Raw genomic sequence first — 20,642 nt, 5'->3', positions numbered from 1 at the left:
TCAGTTTTGCTGTAATAAATACTTTTGATTTTAAGAAGAAGTCTCCTGACTACTCCATCAAAAGAACTAGGCGGAAATAGCCTTACACATATTCTGTTGGTTTGTTTAATTGTAGGATAGGCTGATTTCAACAAAACCTTCAGGGAGTGCTACGGTTTAGGTGACAATTTTTGTAAAAATGATGAACTTCAGAGGATGTTCTCAAAACGTTCCCTGAAGTATACAGTTTTTTGTCAAATGTGCAATAATAACTTTCAGGGTATGTTCAGAAAAATGTCCTTGGGTACCTTCAGGAAACCTTCAGGGAACATCCCCATGGTTACAGTTTAGGTTCTCTGAAAGTTCATCCAACATCTGCCTCTAAAAAATAATCAAATCATTATTGGTCTTTGTAAGTAGTTTAAGTGTTGCTGTTTTTTTTTTTTTTAATCGTGTCCATTTGGTCTTATCAGCCAGTATGTAGGTCAATATAGAATGAGAATTTTTGTATCATAGTTGACATTTTTGCTGTTTTCAGGCCTAAAATCAACATGGCCGCCTCTCACCAAACATCACATGGCATTTTACAGAAAGATTCTTCTAAATATTATATATACAATTGAGTAAAATTGAAATTGGAAGTCATTTATAAAGATATTGTAGTAAACCTGTTGACTACATAAGTCAGAAAGCCTTGGAGTCAGGAGGAAATGACATCATCTGGAGCAGGTCATGTGATCTGGAATTAACACACTTCCTGGAGAGGTGTTTTTGTAATAGAGAACTTTGTGGAAAGTGATTTCTCGGGCACAGATTTCCATGTAAAATGTGACATATTGCCAAAAAACAAATATCTGTCATGATTATCTCAACTTAATAAAAAGAACACAATCCAAACTATTTCTGAATCAGCTTGTTTTATTATCGTTTAGCTCATTAGAAGGTGGTTGGTATTAAATTGGGACAGTTATTTAGTTGACATTTTAGTGATATCCAGTCTTTTTTTATTATTATTAAGTGACTGTTTCCATAATAAATAATTATGGAATTTGTAAAGACATGATCATAATGAACATAAAAACTTTTTTTTCCTTTTTTACATTTAATAAAAATGTATGCAGATATATCCCATGGACAATAAAAGTCCCTCAATCATATATTGACCCATATATGTCCCCTTGTGCTCACAGTTTGGCGCGTTCATAATGATTTATCAGAGCAGCTGAATTTCTAGAGGGTTTTATTCCTATAGACTTCAGTAAATTCTCTTCATGTGTTCTCTTTATTGGGTCCAGAATTTAGCATTTGATTTTGTAACTTTGTCTGTTGTTTTTTTTGGATCAGTTCTGAATCCACCTGTCAGTTCTCTTAACTTTGCCAATATTAGTATTTAGTGAATGTTTGACAGGATGTAACAAAGTATGGTACAATACGGTGCACATGCATTGCCAAAATGTTCTGATTTCATTACTTTTTCCATGCCAATCACTTTTGAATTTTTAACAGATGATTTAGAGCTGAAATTTCAGAATTTCGTTACTGCGATAAATATTCTTCATACATAGTAGTTAAGGAGTCCACATACACTGAAATAACAGAGGATATTTCTTTATTTTTTACATACTTGAATTCTCTTTATTGCACAAAGAAAAAGCCCCCGGCCCTTGATATTGCAATATTTCCTAACATGTTAAACACAAGAGTCCCCCTAAGAAGCTGCAGACTGAAGAGAATATAAACCGATTTGATGTAGACGGGTACATATAGAGGCAGCAATATCACAACAGCACAGCTCCAAAAGTTAACACAAATTGTTAAAAAAGATGCATCCTTAATCTAACTGTCATTCATCAAAACACCCAGATAAAGATCTGCCTGCTTGTTTTAGAGAAGAGAACCCACGCCCCCCAAAGGAAACTGAAAAACAAACATTTGTTTTCATTCATGGAGGCTCAGCGTCGCCATTTTTCTGTCGGGGGATAGAAAGGGACAGTCAGATTAAGATTTTCATTCAACAAAATGAACTACATTTCTTCACAGGAGGTCTACATTCAAAACGATGAGCTGCTGCAGATGCATCCGCCTGCTGCCTTACCTCTGGTGGTGTCGAAGCAGTTCTCACAGTGAACCATGCGTTTGTAGATCCACAGGCTGTCTCCGGCCTTCAGATTACCCAGAGTGCTGTTGCACACATCACACTGCAGAAACACAAACAAATAAGAAACAAGCTGAGCACTCAGCTGAGCAGATGTGCTGACTGATAACATAGTTCTTTAGCAAAGCTTCAATAGTTGCACTGCAAAAAAATCAGCAATTTTTCCCTTCAATTTTATAGATTTTTTTCTTGAGGTACAGTAAAATATGACTAAAATAACAAAATAAACTGTGAATTTGCATGTGTAATGTAAATAGCATTGAAACTGGTAACTGTGAGTCACCATAAAATTGTTCTTATTGTTATTATATAAAACAGTTTTTGTTTGCTTGCTTTCCAGTTTTGTTGTTGTTGCTGTTGTTTTTTTTCACAATACATCACCGACTAATGAGAGGAAAGTCATATCTGAAAGCTCACCTTGAAGCAGGAAGCGTGGCATTTGATATTCATGTCGTCCAGGACCATCTTGGCATCACCAGTGAAAGTCTTACGGCAGATGGTGCACAGGTCCTTCTCATGCACGGTCCTACAGCACATCAGAGAAGAAGTGTTTTACAGAACATTACAAGAACAGTTATTCTTTATAACCTTGGAAACAATTATTTTAACCCTCGTGTTGTCCTGACGGTCATTTTAATCTGTTTTAAAGTTTTTAAAAGTGTCCAAAAAGTTCCCAAAAATGTTGAAAATGTGGACATCAGAAATTTCACTGTGAAAATATATTTTTTTTCCACATTTCCAAATTTTAAAACGGGTCAATTTGAGCTGCAGGACGACACAAAGGTTAACAAATAAGCACGAAAGTCTTTGCCAGAAGAGCTGCAGAGCGCACACTAGTGCTGGTCAGTTTAGCGGCCCGATGAAAAACTATGAAAACCAGAACATTTTTATTGCTTCATATTAAAAAAACAACTAGAATGACCAGGACGGGACATGAAAACAGGACATTTGGTCTCCCTATGCATGCTGAAACTTGACTGAACAAAGTAAGCCTTATACCAACTGAACATGCTTGCATTTAGTTCAAACCTCACAGATCTGCATGCAGACTATCTCTACTGTTCCACTGCTGCTCTTTTCCTACCTCTCAGAAGATGTGTAGCTGTTCTTCGTGGAGGATTTGGAGTAGATGGGATCTGACAGGTAGTCTTCAGACCTGCTGTGAGAGTTACACAGGCGTCAGCTTCTAGAGAGACTCTGGTTTTACACACACACGGTTTGTTCAGCAAAATGAATCCTTAGTTAAGATGAACTTGTACCTGCTGGTCCTGTAGGATTTTGTGGTGTAGGTGGTGGGACTGGTGATGCTGGTGTACGAAGAGGGGCTGGTGACGCTGGTGTACTCATAGCTGTGAAAGAACCAGAGATCACAGCATTTAGAACATTTAAAGGGAAGCTTCGTTTTTTTTCAACCTGGGATCTGTTTTCATTTGTCATTTCATACATGTGAGTGATGGAGAAATGAATTTTGGACATAGCTCCAGTATTTAGCCAGGCAGGCAACTTCGCAACTCAGTTAGCGAAAAATATGGGGCAACTTGCCCCCCCGCGTCAAAGTCCGCCCTAACGTGCTTTCTTCCCCACACTGACCGGCTCAGATAGTCTCAATGAGTGTCCCACAACATACTAGAGATGAGAAGTGAACGAAAACCTTCACATTACGTGGCGATCGCTCTTTGTTGTGGTCTGTATCCAAATCTCGGGACGCTAGGAAACAAATCTCGTTCCGAAATCGCGCGATAGCTGGCGCCAAAACACCGGTGGGGGAAACAGCTGTTTGCCTCAGGTGAAGAGAGACTAGAGGAGCGATTTTGTGTTGGATTACAGAACAGTTAGTTTTTTCTAAACCTGGTAAAACTAATGGGTCGTCAGTGCGCATTTCCGAGTTGTGGCAACAGAATGGTGCGCTACACTTTGCGCAGCTTTCACAGACTACCGTACTCGGAGAAGGAAACGCTAAAGTTGTGGCTAAGCGTTTTACAAATGGACCCTGACACTCCAGTTGATGCACTTCGACGTGCCGACCACAGAGTCTGCAGCAACCATTTTGACCGGAATGATTACTGGAGATCAAAGAGGCGAGCAAATCCCAAACACGTTTTTTTGAGGAAAAGTGCAGTTCCTAGATGGGAGACACCAGCTGCAGGCGGAGTGCAGGTACGTTATTAGCTAATGTTTTGTGTGCCTCCCAACAGCAGTTTAGTTTATATCTGTTTATCACGGTGTGTTTTGATTCTATCGCGCGATTTCAGAATGAGATTTGCTTTCTAGCATCCCGAGATTTGGATACAGACCACAACAAATAGCGATCGCCAAGTAATGTGGAGGTTTTCGGTCACTTCTCATCTCTAGTATGTTGTGGGACACTCGTTGAGACTATCCAAGTCAGTGTAGGGCAAAAGCACGTTAGGGCGGACTTTGACGCAGGAGGGCAAGTTGCCCCATACTTTTCACTAGCTGAGCTGCTAGCTGAGCTGCTAAGCTGCCTGCCTGGCTAAATACTGGAGCTATGTCGAAAATTCATTTCTCCATCACTCACATGTATGAAATGACATCTGAAAACAGACCCCAGGTTGAAAAAACCCGAAGTTTTCCTTTAACACTTGCTGCTGTATTTAAAGGTTTTCTCTGCCGCCTACCTGGAGTCTGGTCTGGAGTAGGAGTAGGATTTGCGTTCGCTGCTGTAGTCGTCACTGAGGGAGCAAACACAGAACAGATTAGGGATAAACTGCAGCCACATTTTATTCAGACCAACAGCTGTGTGTAAATGAGAGCTGTTTAATAGTCAGATGATCACCTGGGCTTGGTGCTGACGGAGTAGGAGGTGGTGCGAGTGGAGGGGATGTCATCATAGGAGCTGTAGCTGCGGCAAAGAGGCAAAGTAACGAGTCAGATTCAGAACAGCAGCCGGATTTTGGCTATAAGAACTTGCTCGAGTTAATCTGGATCAATGTAATACTGTTATGATTCAGAAACTGTTAATAGTTCTTAAAGAATCACCTGCGGGAGTTTTACTGCTGGTGTTTAACCTCCAGAACTTCAAGAAGTTTCTGGAGGTTTGTTTCTTTGCTTTTGTCACGTTTTTATTCAAAGTGGACTCATTTTTAACCCTCCTGTTGTCTTCATTTACGGGCACCAAAAAATACCGTTGCCATGCATGAAAAAAATCTTTCCAACAATTAGCTAATCTCTGTACTGTTCTGCATAAACACAGCCTGCAGTTCAACCGAAAAGTCTCTGCATCTTTCTTCTCAATGGCTTCTATGTTTTGCCGAGGAGATGTAACGCTGATGTTAGATGTAACTCTTTGAATGTAGATAAAGATTTACATTTAAAAAAATCATAATTTTAAGCTAAAATTTGATTGATTTTCCTGACAGAACTTTACTTTACACATGATACATTCAAGTACTATAAAAAAATGTTGAATAAAGCCTTCCTTTATATAGTTTTTGACTCTGATAAATGATATAATTTGGTGATTTTTTTTAAATCAGAGGGTTAAAGTGCATCTGTTTCTGCATGTTTACCTGCTGAGGCTGCGGCGGGTGGAGGTTGGGGATGTCAGAGTCGGGCTGTCTCCTCTAAATGACAGAAGAAAATGTCAGAATATACACTGCAAGCTAAAAACAAACCCACAAATTTCAGTGATTCCCTTCCAGAACTCACCCTCTGCTGCTCTCCACGGTGACGACCTCTCTCCTCGTGATGCTGGAACTGTTGAAACAGCGACAAAGTGATGTTTCACCCGCCAGGAGAATCAAATAGATGTTTGATTTGTTCTAATAGTGCACTGTGACATTTCACCTGACAGGAGAAGAGAGCCCAGATGTGATGGATTTGGGCAGGAGAGTGTCATAAAGGTCATCCTCAGCGCTGCAAAGACAATAAATACAGATACTGATTATGAGAGCAATCTTCAGATTTAGAGGACGTTTAAAAATGATTGACACAGGTTATCTTACGCGGAGGAAGTCCTGGTTGTGGTCGTGGTTTTAACACCATTCCTGAGAAATGCAAAATAGGAGTGAATATTTTCATGTGACTGTATTTCTGTCACTGACATGGTGTTTCCTGCAGAACTCACCCATCTTTGCTGGTTTTCACTGTCACAGTCTCAGTGCTGGACACAGTAGTTTTACTATAATGTAGAGAATATTACATAATTTAGTTTAGCTTTTATAAGGAGAATGTATTTCATGCAAGGGCGTCAGTTTGTAAAACGACGTTTACATGTCGGAGTGAAAAATTCCATAAAACAAACTGAAAGTTCTACCTTATAGGCAGGTATCCTTAATACAATTTTTTTCTCCGGTGAAGTTGTATCAAGATGGAAGTCAAAAGAGTTGAGATATCTGCTCTCCTTCATGCTGGCCACAACAAGTCTGACAGAGCCAAGCAGCTGAACATCAGCCGGATGACCGTCCACAGAGTTGCGGAGAGGCTAAAGAATGGTGAAGATCTTTCAGATGATCTTTCAAGAATGGTGAAGACCTGAAAGATCTTCACCATTCTTTAGCCTCTTCGCGACTCTGTGGACGGTCATCCGGCTGATGTTCAGCACAAAGGAGAGCAGATATCTCAACTCTTTTGACTTCCATCTTGATACAACTTCACCGGAGAAAAAAATTTGTATCAAGGACACCTGCCTATAAGGTAGAACTTTCAGTTTGTTTAATGGAATTTTTCACTCCGACATGTAAACGTCTCTAAAGATCACGAAACCGAATGTAACAGAACTTTTGCAAAGCCCGGTATAATTGTAGGTGTTATTATTGTGCGCACACATTACCTCTCTTTGACATCGTCCTTGACTGACTTGGGAAGGAGAGTATCAAAGACCTCCTTCTCAGCTCTGCACAGAAACAACATAAACAACGGGTCAGTCATTTGTTGATCAGTAGTTAGGACAGTGAGTGCTTTTTTCTTGCAGGTTTTGCCAAATAGTGTCCACTGTGGCAATTCCACAGCAATGATATACTGAATTTACCTTAATTTCCCCCAATATTTGTGATAACACTCAAACATCTATCTGTGGAAAGTTGACAAGTCCAGCAATAGAAGTCTAGTAATGTTACACTGTAATGTCTAAACTAAATTAACGTTAGCCCACTTCTTATACCATCCCAAGTGAGGCTGTAGTAGTCTGAGAAGGTGCTTTATTTAGTGTTTATTACTTTTCAAAATCATTCTTTTAAAAGTTAGACAGTTTCACTTTAACCATCTAAATCCCAAAACCTGGCAGTCCGTTCGAAAGGAATAATTTCTTTAAACAGTTAATCAGAGTCAGAACCCGTAAAAACAGAGAGAATCATCTCATCTTTTCACCTTCTGGTGGGGGCTGCAGTGGTTAGCAGCAAGAAGATCCCCGGTTCAAATCCCGGCCTGGGATCTTTCTGCATGGAGTTTACATGTTCTCCCTGTGCATGCGTGGGTTTTCTCCGGGTACTCCGGCTTCCTCCCACAGTCCAAAAACATGCTGAGGTTAATTGGTTACTCTAAATTGTCCGTAGGTGTGAATGTGAGTGTGATTGTTTGTCTGCATATGTAGCCCTGTGACAGACTGGTGACCTGTCCAGGGTGTCCCCTGCCTTCACCCGAGTCAGCTGATAGACTCCAGCACCCCCCATGACCCAAGTGAGGATAGAGCGGTGTATAGAGAATGGATGGATGGACCTTCTGGTGGTCCTTGAACTACTCATCTGTGGCGTGCAGTTTCATGGGGAAGCTTCACCAAATCTCAGCTTAATACCTAAATTTTCATTAGAATCATCCTTGTCTACACATATTATTTTAAAAATATACATAAGAAACCAGAGAAAACCCACGCATGCACAGGGAGAACATGCCAATTCCATGCAGAACGATCCCAGGAAGGCCGAGACACAAACCGGGGGTCTTCTAGCTGCAAGGTGGCGGTGCTAACCACCACTCCACTGTGCTGGAGTTAAGTACAGTAAATGCTAAATTAAATTAAAAAATAAAATGTGGTACAATAATAAAATAAAGGATGGAAATAACACCAATATAGAATAGTAGTCAGACTGCATTGCTTCAAACTTTCCTGTTCTATGCATTCTTGTCGTGGCTCTGTGGTTGTACGACGCTGAATGAGGCACCAGCGACTTCCTGATCACACTATACAACTGCACACCCGGTCACACACCTACAGACCATCTGGGTCTTTAGTTTGCCTACAGGCTTCAAGGAGGAGGAGAATGCATCATGTAAAGACTTGGAACAGACTGCTCTGCTGGTGACATGACTCCATATGAAGCATATAGTGGATAAAGTCATAGGATTTAAGGAAAAAAAACTGCTGTTAATGTCTACAAATCCCATTAGAAGACAGATAGCATTTGATGACTTCCCTTCCCAGGTTGTGGTAATAATCTCCAAGCCCACTAGTTCTTAGTGAAGCAGTTCTGAAGAAGTAAACAGTGTATTTTTAGAGGTTCACTGGTACATATTTCATGCTCTTTTGGGTATTTGCTGCGACAGGACCTGATATGTAGGTCGGATGTCGCCCAGCGCAAAGACTCACAATATCTGGACAACACTCTAACCCTTATGATATCATTTAAAAAAAAAAGACAAACTGCTTTTATCCAGCTAACTAGACTATAATGTAACATGAACAGTACACAGCCTCCCCTGCATTATTCACACTATGTGGTAAAACTCACTTTGTGTCTGGGCTGCTTTTCACGATCACAGTCTCAGTCGTGGTGACGGTAGTTTTGCTGCAAAGAAGAAAACACACCATATTTGGTATTTAATTACTGACCACCTGGTGTCATGGTTAATATATTAGTTTTTTTAGGTTTAATGAATGTAAATATCACCTGTCTTTGGGTGAATATTCATCCTTGATGGATGAGGGGATGAGTGTGTCGAAAAGTTTGTCCTCTGGTCTGCAAAGATGCATTTTAAAGGGTTAAGTTGGAGGTGATGTGTGGGTTTACTGGTCGACTATACTGGATAATCTGACAGGGTCTTACTCTTTAGGGCTGGAAACAGTCTTCTCTGTCACTTTGGTTGTGCTGGTAGGGGAGTAGGAGGTGTACTGGGGCCTGTGTGGAAAAATGTCAAAACTCAGTGCTTGATGTTGAGGAAGTTTGCATTAAACTTGTGTGTTTTAGAATGAGTCACATGAGTGGAAAACAACAACATTACTCAAGTATAGAAGATTCAATATGCAGCTGTGGGACTTTTTGTGTCATAGTTGACATTTTTGCTGTTTTCAGGCCTAAAATCAACATAACCAAACACCACGTGGCATTTTTACAGAAAGATTCTTCTAAATATTATTTATACAATTGATTAAAAGTGAAATGTAAAGTTATTTCTAAATATACTGTAGTAAACCATAGACTGTATATAAAGATGGACGTAGCATCTGGCTCCAGAATTGAAGCCAACCCGGAAGTGTCAAAAACTTGCAATATTACGCCATCCGCTAGGGTTGGCTCCAAAAAGCTTTTTCTCCATAGACCCCAATTCATTTTTGGAAAAAATAAAATTTGATAGACTGATGTTCTACAGCTCAGGATTTTTCCCCGTTAGTTTTCATGGTCAAAATGAGAGATCAGGTGGTCGATCTTAAAATAAATCAATACTGAATTTTAAATAAATCGTTAAAGTTGGCGGAGCCAGGGGGCGTGGCTATACTTGATAGACAGCAACAGAAGCCTCTGCGGTAAAATGTGGGCGGGATAAGAGAGTCCTCAGCCAATCCTGCCCCTAGTTGCTCTCCGGTCCAGCCTGTTTGATGACGCTTTTTACATCACTGGCTCCAAAAATCCAAAACGGCGACCAGGAAGTAGCAAAATCCGGGCTTCATTTTCTCGGCGTTGAAACCAACGGGTGACGTCACGGTTAGTTTACGCCTGTAGTAAACCTGTTGACTACTTTATATGAAATAAGTCAGAAAGCCTTGGAGTCTGTCCAGTCTTTTCTTCAGGAGGAAATGACATCATGTGGAGCAGGTCATGTGATCTAGAATTAACACACTTCCAAAGGGCGTGGTTGTGTTCCTTCCAATTCTGTCTCTCAAACAAGATCAGAGAGGTTCATTTTAAAATTTTACATAATATTTACCCCAGTAATAGGTCAATTTCCAAGTTTGCTAATGTTGATGAAATGAGCACTTTTTGTGGAAACGAGCCTGAGACAATTTTGCATTTGTTTTATGTTTGCCCATTGTCTTCTGCATTCTGGGAAGATGTGGAAAGGTTCCTCCTTGATAAAACAGGACAGTCCGTTAAATTAGGACCCAGAGATATTATCTCAAAATTTGAACACAAACACAAAACATTTTGCTTTATAATAAATCTTATGTCCCTAATGGGTAAGTTTCACATCCACAAAATGAAGTTTTCCAAGTCCCTACCAAACTTTAATGTATTTGTTGTAGAATTAAACTTTTATATTGACACTTTAGAGCTAATGACAAATAAGAAATGTGAAAGGACACTTCTGTATTTTAAGAAATTATTTCCCGAAGCCTCAAAATAATATGAAAACAAACCTTATACCATGTGCCGTATATGCGCTATTATGTATTTTATTGTTATATGTGTGTGTACGTATATATATATATATATATATATATATATATATATATATATATATATATATATATGTATTTATTGCAATTTCTACTGTTTGAAATCTTTTTTTTCTCTTCTCATATGCTTTGTTATATCCTGATTCTGTATTTTCTTTGATTCTAAATAAAGATTTGCATAAATTTTTAAAAAATCCCTAAATAAAGTTTCTTTATTTTTGTACTTTTACTTGAGTAAATGATCCAAATACTCCTTTTCTCAATAGATACTAGAATATTTTTACCCTTTGCTTGAAGACTTGACCCGCTCGGTGAACGTCTCGGTCTTGGCGGGACTTTTAGTCACAGGAGAGCTGCAAAATAAAGAAACAAACAAACACTTTAATTAAACTGATACAAACTCACTGTGATAAATGGATAAATTGCATATTAATGTTCTGTACCGAACACTCTGGGTGGTGGTGGTGGTGGTGGTCTCGGTGGTTTTGCCGTCCTTGGTGACTTTGGTGGTCTTGGTGCTGAAGTGGAAGAAAAACAAAACAATTTTAACAACTGCTTCAATGGAATGTTTTTCCTGTGAGCTTAAGGCAAGTATTTGTCATGTACCTCTTCTTTGGCTCCTCTATGATGGTGGTTTTGGATGTGGTGATCCTGGAGTGTCAGAAAAAATGCAAAAATACACTTTCAATAATAGCTTTGTTGTCAATTTTTCAAATATGGGTCAGTATGTAGTTGCAGAGCCTTTTGTAACATAGTTGACATTTTTGCTGTTTTCAGGTCTAAAATCAACATGGCCGCCTATAACCAAACACCACATGGTATTTTAGAGAAAGATTCTTCTAAATAATATATATACAACTAAGTAAAAATGAAATTGGAAGTTATTTATAAAGATATAGTAGTAAACCTGTTGACTATTTTATATTTAATAAGTCAGAAAGTCTTGGAGTCTTCCAGTCTTTTCTTCAGGAGGAAATGACATCATGTGGAGCAGGTCATGTGATCTGGAATTAACACACTTCCTGGAGAGGTGTTTTTGGAACGGGGAACTTAGTGGAAAGTGATTTCTGGGACATGGATCCAATTTGTTATTTTCCATATAAAATTTGATATTTTGCCAAAAAAGATTATCTCAATTTAATAAAAGAACACAATCCAAACTATTTCTGAATCAGCTCATTTTATTATTGTTTAGCTCATTAGAAGGTGGTTGTTAATAAATTCAGATGTTTTTTTTGCTAATAAGCAATTGTTTCCATCATAAATAATTATGCAATTTCTAAGACATGCTCAAAACGAACATAAAAATATTAGTTATTTTTACTTTTAATAAAAATGTATGCAGATATATCCCATGGACTTCAAAAGTCCATCAATTACAGACTGACCCAGACAATTTTTGAGTGATTTTGGACAATTTTTGAGTCATTTTCTTGTCAGTTTCAACAGGTTTTATGTGAGCTTGGAGTGTTTCTCGTCATTTTGGAACATTTTTGTGTCTTTGGGATAATTTTCTAGTCATTTAGGACAAGAATTTGTCAAGACATGATCATAGTCATTATTTATTTTCCACTTTTAATCAATATATATTCAAGATATATCCCATGGACTTGAAAATATTGACTGATGTGAGTAATAAACTGGAGCTTTACATACGTAGTGGGAGAGTCTGGTTTCTGAGTTGAATATGTGCTGCAACGAAGAGGCAGATTATTCTGGTGATTTTGTACAAAAACTGACTGTATTTGTGACTTTAGTTGTGTAATGAAAAAGTACCTTTTGGAGGATGTAGTTTTGCTGGAAGGAAGGGTGCTGCTGGCAGAACAGAATAAGACACCTTTACTTTACAAAAGAGTTCCAATGCTGTACTGAAGAACTATAATAGTGCATAAATATTGTACCAACCTGCTCTTCCCGTCATCCTGAGATTCACCGAACCTGCAGAGGCAGAAATCACAACTTGTAGTTCATGTTTTGATCGACTGATATGAATTTTAGAAAATCACAGAGAGATGCCAGCATGCATTAAAAACACGGTACCTCTTGGTGAGAGCGTGCACGGATGTTGTTGAGGTTCGAGTGCCCGTGGGTTTAGTTTCTTCAGGCTCTTGACTGTGATAAAAAAAAAAAATCATTTGTAATGCACAAAGGAATTAATAACAGTCAGTATTGCTTTTTCATTGCTTTGCTTTTCATTTTTGGACAGTTTAAATGTTTGCTTTACCTGTTTAGACTCTCACTGGATTTGTGTCGACCCAGAATAGATTTGCCAAAGTTTGGATCCCGGCTGTTCAAACAAAAAAATAAATAAATAAGAGGAGTGACTCAACACTGTGGCCTGCAAAAGGAATGTAAGGACGCTTTTCTTCTCAAGTTGAGGGTAAACTGAAGTCAAGTCACACCCTGCCTCTCCCCTGGTAAGTGTTCAATTGACGTTATGCAAAACACATTCTGCATTTCAGCCTTCATGTTTGCTTTACTCACTCCACAGCTTCGTCCTCGTCGTCGTTCTTTCTGATCCAGCTGCCGTCTTTCAGGAGAGAGGTCCTCCTCTTGGTGTCGTCGATGGCCTGGCTGGGGCTGGTGCTCTTACCTGCAAACACAAAGTTGTCTCTCACTGACAGATTCATCCCTGTTGCATATCTTTTTGCAAGACTGTGCAGGTTTATATTGGCTGAGAATGTAACAGGGCTCATTAGATAAACACTAAGCGGCTCTGGTCCATAAATTTAACATTTAAGGACCGATGCTGTTTCATAATAGTTTACTATGTTTGCACTTTAGTGTCTATCAACAGAGGTGGACAGAGTAGCCAAAAAATCATACTCAAGTAAGAGTAATGTTACTTCAGAATAATATTGCTCAAGTAGAAGTCAAAAGTAGTCATTGAAAAATTACTCAAGTAAGAGTAAAAAGTATTTGGCAGAAAGACTACTGAAGTACTGAAAGTGCTGAGTAACTGTTTGACTGTAATGTCTGATTTATATCTTTAGAAATGATGTGATCAGACAGACAGAAATTTAAAATAATGTGCAAATTCTGGTACTTCCAAATAATAAAATAAAAAAATAGCAAAATTAAATAACATCTTTAAAAAATGTCGAGTTCAGGCACAAGAAACACAAATTTCCAAATCTTGGTTTTCATAGCATACAGCCAGTCAAACAGTTACTCAGTACTTTCAGTACTTGAGTAGTCTTTCCACCAAATACTTTTTTACTCTTACTTGAGTAATTTTTCAATGACTGCTTTTTACTTCTACTTGAGCAATGTTATTCTGAAGTAACATTACTCTTACTTGAGTACGATTTTTTGGCTACTCTGTCCACCTCTGTCTATCAAGTGGTATTGAATAATAGAAAATAATAATACTAAAATAAACCTGATGTTATATTTTTGCAACAGTGGTTTTAACAGGGTTAAAAGACTAATGTGCAATAATAATAATAATAATAATAATAATAATAATAATAATGATGATGATGATGATGATGATGATGATGATAATCTCCCAGAAAATCAAATACAAATATATGCAACGAATGAATTTAATTTTTGACATTTTCTTATTTGAGGTTTCTTAATACTTACGGGTTTGTGGCGTATATTTGCTCATTTTGTAACTTCTCCTGTAAGTTAAAAAAAAGACAAAGAAGAATCCGGTGAAACTTCAGTAGATTCACCACTAGGTGTCAGTCTAGGCTGAGATCTTTCACACATGTACAGCAAATGCTCTCTACTGAGGCTTAACCTGCTGTCAGGGAGCATGAAAGCTCTGCAGAACAAGCTTCTAAATCACTGCTTTTATCTTGAGCGCATTCATGCCGTGGCGTCCCATTTTGTCATGTTGGGTTTGTCACCGTACCCTCAACTGTGATTCAGTGGTTCAGCCCTGAACTGGTTAGTCTAGATCTGTGCCCATATGATGACACACACACACACACACACACACACACACACCCAAACCCACCCACCCACCACAGCACACCTTCTCCAAACACGCCTTTGTCAGCAAAACAGAGGAACGAACATGTAACATTAGCCACTGATGATAAAGACTGTGTCCTTTCAACTGCAGCAAAAACACTTCTATAACAGAGCCCTGAATGCAGACAGCTACAGCATTTATCTAGTTATCAGTCACACAATCTAAAGCCTGATGGAAGCTTTTAGTCCATAATGGAAGTATGAAGCACTGAGTTGGTTTTATTCAGACAGATCTACAGCTCAGAGCCAAGACAATTAGAGTTATAAACCAAATGTACTGCCCGATAACACACACACACACACACACACACAGAAATGAGTTCCTATTCATACGTCTAATGCTTGAAATATTTCCTGATGTTATCATATCTTATAGCGGATCAGATCTGAGGTGCCATCAGCGGTTTGGCAGCTCTTTCACGGAGAAAGTGCCGTCTCAGCACGCAGGATATCGCTTGAAATACGTGGACTTTTATTGTTGTCTGCACCCTACACACCCTAAAGTTAACTGGATTTACATTCAGCACCGGTAAAATGAGGAAAGAAAACCCAGAGAGTGTGAATATGTGTGTCATGCCGGTGTATCTGTAAAGCATGCATTCAGAGCAGAACACTGCAGTTATAATATTACATAATCCTCAGATACAGGAGGATGTTTGGGTGTTATCTGCTGAACGTTGAACCTCACTCAGAATCATCTTGCCTAATAAAAACCCTCTGTACCACACATAATGCATCTATTTGTTTTTATCTAAATGTAAGCTGTCATTACACGTCATAATAACAATAATATAAACTGACTTAAGGATGCAGAAAAAGAGCAGCTACGTACCTCCTCAGAAGCTTCTGTGACTTGCTGTAAAGAGTAAGTTCTCCCTGTAGTGCAAATCTGAACACCTGGGTCCCACGCTACGCTACACAATCACACCCTTGTCATTCCTTCTGCTTTTAACCTTAAGGGAGGAGATCCAAGGCCACCCAAGGGTGTGGCCTCACAGGACAATCAAAGAATACCTTATTCTGTCTCCGTCTGACTCCGAGTGTTTCCTTCTCCGTCATCAGCCTCATTAATTGCCCTTCTCTCTGCTCGTAAGCTGTCAAAATGGAATTGGGTGGAGAGCTGAAGAACCTGCACTTCGTCCTGCTGGTTGAGGAAGCAGACCTTCAGAGCGGGCGTGGTGCTCTCTCTGTCTTCACTGCAGCCTTGAATTTGAGGAAATGTGACATTACAGAGTATTAAACGTTAACATCTCGTGAGCATTTTGGTCACATTCAATCAGAACTACAGATATTAGTATTGGGTTCATCCTGCAACATGACAATGAATCAGTGTCTTATTCTCTTTTAAAAACTCTTTGAATTTTGCACTTTACACATGAATGATAATGAAAGCACTCGAAGATAGGCTTCTTTCAACTTTATTTCTCTGGTTATAGCTTTAGTCATCACTCCCTGAGGTTCAATGAATTCCATAAATCCAAGACAATCACTTAAAAAAGCCCTCATTCACCTTGGAATTTTCCCCTTTCACTGCTTTTGAACATTGAATTGTGGGCAGTTTAGTTTGTTTTTTTGACAGGAATTCACAAATAAAAGATTCCCCAGCTATCAGGAAATATTCCCACAACATTCACCAATATCACCTACAAGTTTGAATCATGTTTTAATGTGCTGATCTAATGTTCAAACGCTTTAAGCTTTTATTCGGCCACTCCAGAACATTCTCCTGGTTTTCTTTAAACCGTTTCTGATGCTTCAGGTCATTGTGTTGGTAGAAAACAAATCTCCCCCAAAGCTGCAGTTTGTTTCAGGTTGTCCTCCAGGATTTCACTACGCTTCGCTGCATTCAGTTCACTTCACAAGCCTTCACAAGCCTCCGCTGCTGAGAAATACCCCCACATGAATGAATGAACGAATGAATGAATGAATGCATGAATGAATGAATGAATGAATGAATGAATGAATGGTTTATTTCGGTTACAAAAATTACAGTAAACAAAAATTTTTCCTTGCCCGCCTTTTCTTCTCTTACTCTTTCCTCCTCCCCTACTCCTCTCACAAAAACAGATGAAAAAGAAAACAAACAAACAAACAAACAAACCCCAAAACCTCCAGAATATACACACACACACACACATATATATATATATATATATATATATATGTGTGTGTGTGTATACAATAATAGTTTTTTCCACGTTCTGTAACCGAAAGAGGAATAGGTAGAAGCTGAAGCTTATTTTGCCTATCCTATACAATCCCTAGAATCACCGAGCATTACAGTAATACGTGAAATAGAAGACACAAAGGATAAAAAAAAGATTTTACTCTACATTAGCTTTCTTAGTTATTTCACATGTCAATCATTTACATTGCACTCTTTTATTATTCTGCCTTTCAGTGCTTTTTAAAAACTCTACAGAGAATTACAAAGCTTCAAATCCTCACTCAGTCCGTTCCACAATTTAACACCCAGATATGAGACACATCTGTATTTAACATTAGTTCTCACCTTACCCCTTTCAAAGACACTCAGCCCTCTTAAATTATATATATTTTTCTCTTAATTAAAAAAATTGTTGAATACATATAGGGAGACTTTTATTCTTTACACATCATGATGCTGCCACCACCGTGCTTCACAGTGGAGATGGTGTGTGTGGTGATGTGTGGTGTTTGGTGAGAAACAGGCAATGGTAGAAACTTGTAGCTTCTTCTTCCTCCTTACTAATCTCTTTCTTGCTCAGTCACTCAGTTTTTGAGGACATCCTACTCCAGTCAGTCATGGGTCATATTCCTTCCTTTTTCAATTATGGATTTAACTGGACTCCATTCGATATTTAGTGATTTACAGATTTTCTTATCAAGATTTAAACTTTAAAAAAACTTTGTAGAGAGAATGGAATGTTCTTTTGTCTTCATGGTGTAATTAAAACCATAAACACTGATTCACCAGTGACTGGACCATCCAGATACAGTTTTGTTGATACTACAATCACTGAGTGAATACTTTTATTGGCACCGTTAACAAAGAAACTTGGAAATGTGAGTAGAGCTCACTGCAGCCCTGGATACCGACACTCTGAATGAAACTTCTGCTAAACGGCTCTGAACATCATATATACTGATTATCCCATCTGTAAAATCAGCCAAACCATCACGCCTGGCTTGTTTAATGACAGACATAGGAAGCTTGAGGTGAAGTGATATGTGCAAGTTTAAGTCATCAGCAGCCTTCTTAAAAGCTAAGTGACAGTCTATTAATGTCAGACCGTCTGTGACTGTGAGCTTTATTGTTGGGAGTGCCGTGTTCTGGCTGATCACAGGTATGAAAGGTACGTGGCATGCAAGGGCGTGACAGTGTTATCCTGACAAGAGAACCCCTCCTAGTCACAATGACGGCATGAAAGGAATGCAGACTACCCTGCAGTGACCCAGAAATGAAGGTCAGCATCAACAGAAAGAGTCAAACTTTTAACAGAAAGGCATTTTTAATGAAAAGCGTGACAAAAATTACAATTAGCCACAATCACTCACTGCTAACTGACCTGCTCACACTTGAACTTAGCATATATTGTCTTTATAGAACAGCTTGTGAAGCCTCAAATTAGTTTTTCCTGTGCACAGTGATATCCCGATCTTCTTATGAATGCTCAGATTCAGGTAGGTGAGGAACACTAGGTGGCGCTAGTGCTATAATGATAGAAATGACTAGACTGGTTGCGCAACTCTGCTAGAACAAATAAACACAACAAGTTTACCAAGTTAATTCAGGTGGTGATGTTTCTCTTATACAGTCACTGGAGCAAGAATAGGCATGACCTGTTCTATTAGAGTGACTGAGGGAGACAGTGGAGAGTGTGACAGTCAATACAAAACAGACAAAAGAACAGAGCAGACAAACAGCAACCAGCGGCCAAATCCAGCCCTCCAGCTAAAATATGTGGCTCTCTGACCAAAGCTCAAGTCTTCCATTTAGATTATTCAAACAATTTTACTTAGTTTTTCACAAATCTCCATCTCTGTCTTGCATATAATAATAAATACGTGTATTTTGATCTTATAACGTCCAATAGAGTCCCAATATGAAGAAATGAAAGCAAATGTTTCATAACCTTCTGTGATAAATTTCGCATTTTAATAAAATCTAGCCTGTTGACCAGAACAGGCAAACACTGCTTTCACAGTTTCAGCCATAAACCATAAATGGCGCAAGACACTACGTCACCGTCTAAGTGTGGATAATCAGTTAAATACCTCTCTGGTGTCACAGCGAAACACATTACAAGTCATTCATTTGACTCTTAGTTAAAAAGAAACAAACAAATCATTCTGACAACATACAAATTGATCAGATCGATCAAATTGATTCAGACACAGTTCCGTCTGTAGTTGGAATGTTTATTTTATCATTTGTGGACAAATTCTGACATTGTCTCACGATAACACAAAGACATCAGGACTGCATGTTATCTAACAGCGTGTTTAGACTTCCAGATAAGTCCCACTTCCTGGATCCGTGTGCAAGGCGACTGGATTTCATCTCTGCCAGCTCTGCTCATGTTTGTGTCCTGACCTATTGCTTTATCTCGGCCTAGTTACCCCCCCTCCTTCCACTTGATGTATAACCGGACAGAGCTGAGTCAGGCAAGGGTTAAATGAGCAGCCTCTGACTCTGGCTGCATCTTCAGATTACACAATCCAAAGCCAAATCCTTCTCCCTTTATGACCTTCTACCTCAAAGAAACCCCCCCCACCCCACACACACACACACTCGGATGGTTGCACTTACAACTGAGCTGCTTGTCACTTCTGATATTTCACATAATGCACAATCTTTCAGTTTTGTCATCCCTGATACACGCTGGCGCTCCGACACTGCGCATGATAATCTCTGAATGCTTCCTGGGTTGCTATGAGGAGAGACTGTAGACCGACCCCTCTGCTGTCATTGGGCCACTGAAATGCCTCGCAGCCAATAAAGCACCACTGGGGCCGGTGTACATCCCTGTCTCTCTTTCACCCCTCAATAAATGCAAATGCACATCCACACACATATACATTTATGGCACCTTTTTTTAAGAAGATGACATTCTGACAGCAGGGAGACACGATAGAGAAAAGCGTTTTTAAGAAGTGCCTGTTACATACATGCTCACACATGCCACATATGACGATATTTCATGCATGTTTTTGTGAAACGCGTGTCACCTGCATGTGTTTTTCCTGTCCACCTTTGCACAGCAGCGTGTTTTTTGGCCTTTACTGCGCCCCTCTGCAGCATCTCTGCTCCTCCCTTGTGTCGCTCCTGTCAGATGGTGAAAATGCAAATGTTAGCGTCATCATAATGTGCTTGTTGCATCACTGGATCACATCAGTATTCAAATAAATTAGGTTTTTATGCAGAAATACGCTCATATTATGTTTGCTATCATATGGCACTTAATTATATATGGAAAAATGATGATATTGCACAGATGCAAACATGAGCTGAAACACTGATATAATAAGAAATATTGATATTGCACAGATTGTCGATGCATTGTTACTGTTTCTTTTCATTTTGGTTTATGGAAGAATACGTGCAATGTCAGTATTTTCCGTTTATGGAATAATCTGTGCAGTATTAGTGTTTTTGGTTTAAGAAAGAATCAGTTCATTATTACAATTTCTTGCACCAATATTTATACGTTAATTTACAGAATTTCCAGTTGGTGATCAATAAAGTCATTTTATTGTATTCTGTTTTATTCTATACATAAACATATGTAATATTGTTATTTCCTACATCTGATCAATGTGTCTGATATATGAATTTCCAAAAATGGAAGAATTTCTACAATATCAGCAGTACATATGTATATTTCTTGTTTATTTTTTGTTTTCAGCTGATGTTTCCTATATATTTGCATTATCCCTTTAGCTGCTGCAACATTGCAAATTTCCTGGCTG

At 38.8% G+C, this 20,642-nt stretch overlaps 1 protein-coding gene across 6 annotated transcripts; it reads right to left on the bottom strand.

The window, feature by feature from the left end:
* Nucleotides 1–1,571: 1,571 nt before the first annotated feature.
* Nucleotides 1,572–20,021, bottom strand: scel (sciellin). Of its 6 annotated transcripts, none has more exons than XM_022199207.2 (28): nt 19,902–20,021; nt 15,705–15,893; nt 14,295–14,332; nt 13,188–13,296; nt 12,928–12,990; nt 12,744–12,815; nt 12,609–12,641; nt 12,480–12,518; nt 12,360–12,395; nt 11,310–11,354; nt 11,147–11,221; nt 10,988–11,056; nt 9,136–9,207; nt 8,980–9,048; nt 8,821–8,877; nt 6,927–6,989; nt 6,222–6,275; nt 6,100–6,141; nt 5,942–6,010; nt 5,804–5,851; nt 5,665–5,718; nt 4,932–4,997; nt 4,774–4,827; nt 3,394–3,483; nt 3,219–3,293; nt 2,552–2,660; nt 2,075–2,177; nt 1,572–1,948 (listed from the first exon to the last, which is right to left on the bottom strand). In XM_022199207.2, the coding sequence occupies exons 3-28, from the start codon at nt 14,317–14,319 to the stop codon at nt 1,932–1,934; spliced, it is 1,608 nt and encodes a 535-aa protein (XP_022054899.2). In that variant the 5' UTR covers nt 14,320–14,332; nt 15,705–15,893; nt 19,902–20,021; the 3' UTR covers nt 1,572–1,931. The 6 variants fall into 6 exon arrangements, with proteins under 6 accessions (XP_022054899.2, XP_051815120.1, XP_022054900.2 ...); XM_051959160.1 differs by lacking the exon at nt 19,902–20,021 and adding an exon at nt 19,483–19,616 and having other exon boundaries at nt 15,523–15,893; XM_022199208.2 differs by lacking the exon at nt 19,902–20,021 and adding an exon at nt 19,483–19,616.
* Between the last annotated feature and the right edge of the window lie 621 nt (nt 20,022–20,642).

This window comes from Acanthochromis polyacanthus, chromosome 14, assembly GCF_021347895.1.
Source record: "Acanthochromis polyacanthus isolate Apoly-LR-REF ecotype Palm Island chromosome 14, KAUST_Apoly_ChrSc, whole genome shotgun sequence".
Lineage (NCBI taxonomy): Eukaryota > Metazoa > Chordata > Actinopteri > Pomacentridae > Acanthochromis > Acanthochromis polyacanthus.
Note: the sequence above shows the minus strand (reverse complement) of the source record. Positions and strands in the feature narration are given on the sequence as shown.